At 43.1% G+C, this 6,068-nt stretch overlaps 1 protein-coding gene across 1 annotated transcript; it reads left to right on the top strand.

Annotated features, from left to right (window-relative positions):
- Positions 1–311: 311 nt before the first annotated feature.
- LOC112267826 (myogenic factor 5-like) lies at positions 312–3,078 on the top strand. Its single transcript, XM_024445974.2, has 3 exons — positions 312–919; positions 2,151–2,226; positions 2,572–3,078. The coding sequence occupies exons 1-3, from the start codon at positions 470–472 to the stop codon at positions 2,763–2,765; spliced, it is 720 nt and encodes a 239-aa protein (XP_024301742.1). The 5' UTR covers positions 312–469; the 3' UTR covers positions 2,766–3,078.
- Positions 3,079–6,068: the final 2,990 nt, after the last annotated feature.

Below are 6,068 nucleotides of genomic sequence, written 5' to 3'. Positions count from 1 at the left end.
GCCCATTGCAATATTAGTAGTGTATATATTTAAAAATTGGTATAGAAAAAGTACTATTTTGTCAGATCTGAGAGGTAAAGTTATTCTCCTCTTTACCTGTTCAACTATTGGTGTTCACCAACCATTACTTTTACTCAGAATAGGTCTGTTTCTTACAGAAAAGGTTAAGGTAGTGGTGTAATGAGTGGGAAACACCAAGGAGTGCAGATTTGGGGAACTCTGCAGGGTACTGGGGGTGAGGGAGCGGGTGGGGCGGAGAGCTGAGCTAACCCTAGTCTGCCTGGGCCAATGGGGCATGGTAATTAGATCTGGCCAATGTGGGCCTTGGGCTCTGGACTGGGGGCATATAAGGGGGGCCCCATGGCAGCAGCCCCCTCATATCACTCAGAGGTCTCCTCTCTCACCCCACTGCTCTCCCAAAGCAGAGAGTTATTTCCTTCCTTTCTTCAACCACAACAACAGCCCAGCCATGGATGTCTTCTCCCCATCCCAGGTCTTCTATGACAGCGCCTGTGCCTCCTCGCCAGAGGACCTGGACTTCGGCCCCGGGGAACTGGACGGCTCAGAGGAGGACGAGCACGTCCGGGTCCCTGGGACTCCTCACCAGGCGGGTCACTGCCTTCAGTGGGCCTGCAAGGCCTGCAAGCGTAAGTCCAGCACAGTGGACCGGCGGCGGGCTGCCACCATGAGGGAACGACGCCGGCTGAAAAAGGTGAACCACGGCTTCGAGGCTCTGAGGCGCTGCACCTCAGCCAACCCCAGTCAAAGGCTGCCTAAGGTGGAGATCCTGCGCAACGCCATCCAGTACATCGAGAGCCTCCAGGAGCTGCTCCATGAGCATGTGGAGAACTACTACGGCCTTCCTGGGGAGAGCAGCTCAGAACCTGGGAGCCCCTCGTCCAGCTGCTCCGACAGCATGGTGAGACTGAGACCAGACACACACGGACTCATATACAGCTTCTCTCACTGTCTCCTCATCTCTGTGCAGCACACAGAGGTTTTTTCAGGTCCTGCTAGTTCAGTGTCTGTTGAAACGCTTTCCCTCATTGGACTAATTCAGAGTACTCTATTTGCATGATGGATAACATTCCCGTTAGCCTCTGTCTTGTTGCATCTCCCAAGATCTTGAGTTAAAAAGCTTTTGTTTGGGACTCTAGCTTAGTAGCTTAATTTCCGATGTCTCTGAGCATGCATATTGTAATAATTTGATATTACAATGCCATATCTAATTTGCATTTAGAGTATCTCCCTGGATCTGAAGGGGAATAGGCTCACTTCAAATGTAGAATATTTATTGAATAGACTTGCACTGATTGTGCTGTTGGGGGATCTCAATTACAATGTTCCCTTGTGCATTTCATCTTCTTTGGCTGCATCATTAATGCAAACATCTCTTGTGCAGTGTTATATATGCATGATGCTTTATGTTTCACCTGGAAATGCTATCCTTTCTTTTCATTGGTGTGTTTGGTGCATGTACATTACCCCAGTGCATGATACTTTCTCAGTTGGCCAGTCAAGATTAGAATCAGCTCTACAAAACAGTGGTTAGAAGGTGATGCGATGCTAAATAATAGAATGGATCTTTATGATGGCGGATGGAGTAATGGCTTTCCCACCATTGTACACGTTATAGCCTAATAAACACTGCTAAATCCACCTTACTGAAGTCTGGCAGGAAAGACTGTGCTTTTCTGCATTCCATCCTGACTGCATGTTCTCCTCCGCTGCCAGGATTTTCTGCAGATTTACTGGGAGAAAGTGTCATCTTGCACAAACTGGTGTTGCTTCCACTGATACAATCGATTCGCCACGGCTAGAGCCCGGGCAGATCATGGGAGTAGCATGCAACTTTGGCACTGAGGTGGCTGTGAAATAAAGAACCCTAGCCAGACAGGCAGGAACACTGTGGATTTATCAGTCTGGCAAGCCGACCAAGGATTACATTATGTACCCATATTTTAATCTTATTTAGTATATGTATGTTCTCATCTTAGTAGATTTCTTTGTTGTGCACCATTTACAAACCTCAGTTGAGGAAAATGCACTCGACACTTCAAAATGTCTGAAACGTAGAAAGGTGAATAGTGTCACGTGCTTTGTCATGACTGCTGTGCTAACGTCAGTTTGCTCTGTTTGTTTCCTTGTAGGTTGACTGTACCATTCCTGTTGTGTGGCCTCAGATGAACACAAGCTATGGCAACAACTACAGCTATACTAAGAATGGTAAGACAAATGGATGAATAGGTTTTTTGTTTGTTATGTCATGTAAACGTATAGACATTGTCTAATGAATACATGTACTGGGCTTATGTAAGGCTATGGTCTGGTTACAACCTGTGTATGTTGAGTATTGTAAAACCTGCCAGGTTTACTTTCGTTTGTTTTGATTCGTACTACAAAGACACAAATGGTGTTACAAGTTATGTGAATAATTTTGCCTTTCCATTTAAGTTCACCATAACCATAAATTGACTCAATGAGACATGGTAGTAAACTGATCTCATCCATAAGATGAGCTATCTTCATTGTCTTGACTGACCTTGTCCTTCCCCTGTTTGTCCTGTCTAGTGAGCTCTGGAGAGAGAGGTGCTGGTGCCTCCAGCCTGGCCTGCCTGTCTAGCATAGTAGATCGCCTCTCCTCGGTGGATGCCAGTGCCCCAGCAGGGCTCAGAGATATGCTTACCTTCTCGCCCTCCAGCACTGACTCCCAGCCTTGCACTCCAGAAAGCCCCGGGACCAGACCTGTGTACCACGTATTGTGAAGATGACCTGCATTAGAATATAAATAATCTGATGGCCCTGATCTTTAACCGCATACCACTTTGACTTCCTATTTCGGTGATGGCTAAGATCGATCAACACCTGCCAACCTTTGTATTGTAAATAAGATTGTAAATATGTACTGTAAATGTTCATTTATTTTAAACAATATAAATACCAACTGTGACATATTTAATTGATCCTTTTCATGTGTCTGTCCTAATATAGGCCTATGCATCATTGAAACAAGTTGTATTTAAGCTATTGCATTTGTTAGCTTCACGTTTCTCATGATCAATAAACGTTTCAATAATTCTAGAGTTCCCACATCTGTTGGTGTAAATGCTGTTTATTCTATCATTTAGAGTGAGTACCAAAGAGAGAGTAGCTTGCATTCCATTCCTGGTCAGAGTGTTGGTGTGGTGGGTGGAGATAGGAAGGGGAGGGGAGAGGGTTTGTGTACCTGTTTTTTCTTTAGGAACAGATGTTTCTCATTGTTAACACCCCTAACTACACCCTAAACACTATGGTTTTGAACAAATGGCCTGAACGTAACACTTGAAATTGTGTGTAAGGGAGGGGAAGGGGTTACTAGTATCATATGTTGCGTGTCATCAAAAGCCTATAGCTCATAAAATCAAAGTGTTGCAGTCTTTTTCCTGTTGGATTGTGACCCCATTAGGCTAAAAGGATTTCCCTCACATTTATAGCACATTTATAAAAGAAGAAGACAGTAAAATCAAACGTTTTTTGACTTGGGTTTGAGAGCAACCAACAGGTGATGTAGCTCCTGTATCACTTTCCCTATGGCAGCACAGCACACAGTCACGACCATGTGAAAACATAGAAACCTGTCTCGTCATGACACAACCTTCGAGAGACACTTAAGTCTTCATATTTATGACAAGCACCTTCCTGTTGTGACACCAGAGGGAGAGACTCAGTGGCGAGTGGGTTAGTAGTTAAACACTGGCTCTGCCTCTGTGGCACGAAGCTAGACGGCTCTGTGGCATAGCAGGCATACCAGCGAGGGCTTCTATTTCAGTAAGCCACACCGCTGGCTACGAAGCTCCCTACGCATTGAAGTAATTTTCCATGGCTGAACCTTGGATATATTCATAAATCACTCATGCACCAGGCATGTGACATCATGAGATGACAAGATATATAATATTTTTTCCACATCAACAGATAGTTTGACCCAAGGTTACAAACGGGCGGAATTTGCACCGAGTACCTTATTTTTAGGATATCACTCATCTATTTCAATTTGATTCCTCTTCCAACCTGGACAATGTAAGGACTAAACGTAGCCTGACACAAATCACTCTAATGTGAAGTACTCTGGCATTTCTCACAATAGCCAAAGCCATTATTTGCAATACTGAGTATACACTATTACCACAAGAGGGAGGTATTTCTAATACTTGACTCTGAGATGTCACTTCTCATGCTCTCATGACTCCATAGCTTTTTCAAATTGCTTATCTAATAAGTTGTGATATTGTTTGCGTCATATTATAGTTAAACAATAACTACCTGACAATTTGATACAGATGTAGGATCTTAATTTTAGCCAGTTTACTACACCAGGAAAATTACTCTGCAGCATATAATTAATATAATTAATTTTATAATTAATGGACATTTTGTAAGGGTTGATACATTTTTCGTAAGGGAAAATCAAGTCTGGGATTTCATGGTGGAAATGACAAAACTTCAGAAGCCTTTTTAAACCTCAAATACACTACACATTTTACATTTCCTGGATTGCTGGAAAGCTCTCCAGCAACAGGGTGATCAAATTAAGATCCTACATCTGTAGGCTTTTGACAGACATTGGGCTCTTCTAACGGGACAGGTTGGGATGAAAGGAAGACAGTTAACAATTCAATTGCTCTGTAGGCTACATCAAAACTTCAAAATCCACGTGCTCAAGTGGAGCCAATGTCATCCTCATGTTCACTGCAAATCCCTCCTTCAAATTATGAGGAGGCTATGAGGAGGTTAGCTAGCTGACAGACTCTTACATTAAACATATTTAACCACATTAAGTGATTTAGAATCACATCAATTCAATACAATTCAAACACTTTTGTCATTATGAAGGCTAACTATTTGTCACGCCCTGACCTTAGAGAGCCTGTTTATGTCTCTATTTGTTTTGGTCAGGGTGTGATTTGGGTGGGCATTCTATGTTATTTTTTCTATGTTTTTGTATTTCTACGTTTTGACCGGGTATGGTTCTCAATCAGGGACAGCTGTCTATCGTTGTCTCTGATTGGGAATCATACTTAGCCTTTCCCTTCTGTCATTGTGGGAAGGTGTCTTTGTTAGGGGCACTATAGCCTTGGTAAGCATCGTGGTTGTTATTTCTTGATGACATTTTTACAAATAAATAAAAAAGTACGCTCGCTGCGCTTTGGTCTTCCTTGAACGACGGCCGTGACACTATTGCCCTTTCATTGAGGACATACCTTTGAGTGCGTAATCTAGACACCATGTTGATTCCTCCCACTGGGCACAGATGTCTATTCTACGTTGGTTGACCAACGTTGATTCATCCAGTGTGGGCCCAGTAGGATTTTAGGCTATAGCTAGTAAATAATAGTATATACCCCTCAAATTCAAATCTGGACCTCAAACCATAAAGTCCTCTCTAATCTGGGACTGATTTAAACCTGGGACCCCAGAGGGATATACCACAAAGCAGGATCAATGAGTTAGCAAGCTAACTTGCCTAAATGAAAAATGTGTATTTGTTTTGTTGGGTCTATACAATTTTATTAGCCTGGCTGACGCGCGACCCACGTGACTACACAGTGAGGTGTGACTGGAAGACCTCCAGACCTGGTGCCAGACAGACTACTATACTAAAGGCTTCAGTCGAATCTTCCATGCTTTTCCTCTGTATAGTAGACTGTATCATCATTTAAGTTAACATAACCTTTGTAGTCTACCCTTTCCTTCTTCCTTTGCTTCCATGTGGAATCATATGAAGTATTGTTTTATCACCTGCTTCCAAATGTCTGTGGTACAAAAGCAATGTTTTCTACCTCTAGGTTGCCACGGCAGACCAACAGGGTACCACATCACATGCGTGCAATGCACCCACCCTACAGAGTAAAGTCTGGCATCCCCCCCACCCACCCTTGCATCTGGAAGTCTGTTGTGACAGAGACAGAGAAGATGTGATTTCACCTGCCTATAAAGTAAGTGTTGTGTTCCAGCATTACATAGAAACACATCAATTCACACCAGCCATATAAGTGTGAATTTCTTAGTGTTATACAGTGAATACATAT

The sequence above is a fragment of the Oncorhynchus tshawytscha genome, linkage group LG15, assembly GCF_018296145.1.
Source record: "Oncorhynchus tshawytscha isolate Ot180627B linkage group LG15, Otsh_v2.0, whole genome shotgun sequence".
Classification (NCBI taxonomy): Eukaryota; Metazoa; Chordata; class Actinopteri; order Salmoniformes; family Salmonidae; genus Oncorhynchus; species Oncorhynchus tshawytscha.
The sequence above is the reverse complement of the archived record's forward strand: the minus strand, read 5'-3'. Positions and strand labels throughout refer to the sequence as shown.

Bases quoted from the DNA above. Each gene is read 5' to 3' on its own strand.
- LOC112267826 (XM_024445974.2), top strand. From the start codon at position 470: ATGGATGTCTTCTCCCCATCCCAGGTCTTCTATGACAGCGCCTGTGCC. The intron at 920-2,150 runs GTGAGACTGAGA...GTTTCCTTGTAG, and splicing joins CCAGCTGCTCCGACAGCATG to GTTGACTGTACCATTCCTGT. The intron at 2,227-2,571 runs GTAAGACAAATG...TGTCCTGTCTAG, and splicing joins CTACAGCTATACTAAGAATG to TGAGCTCTGGAGAGAGAGGT.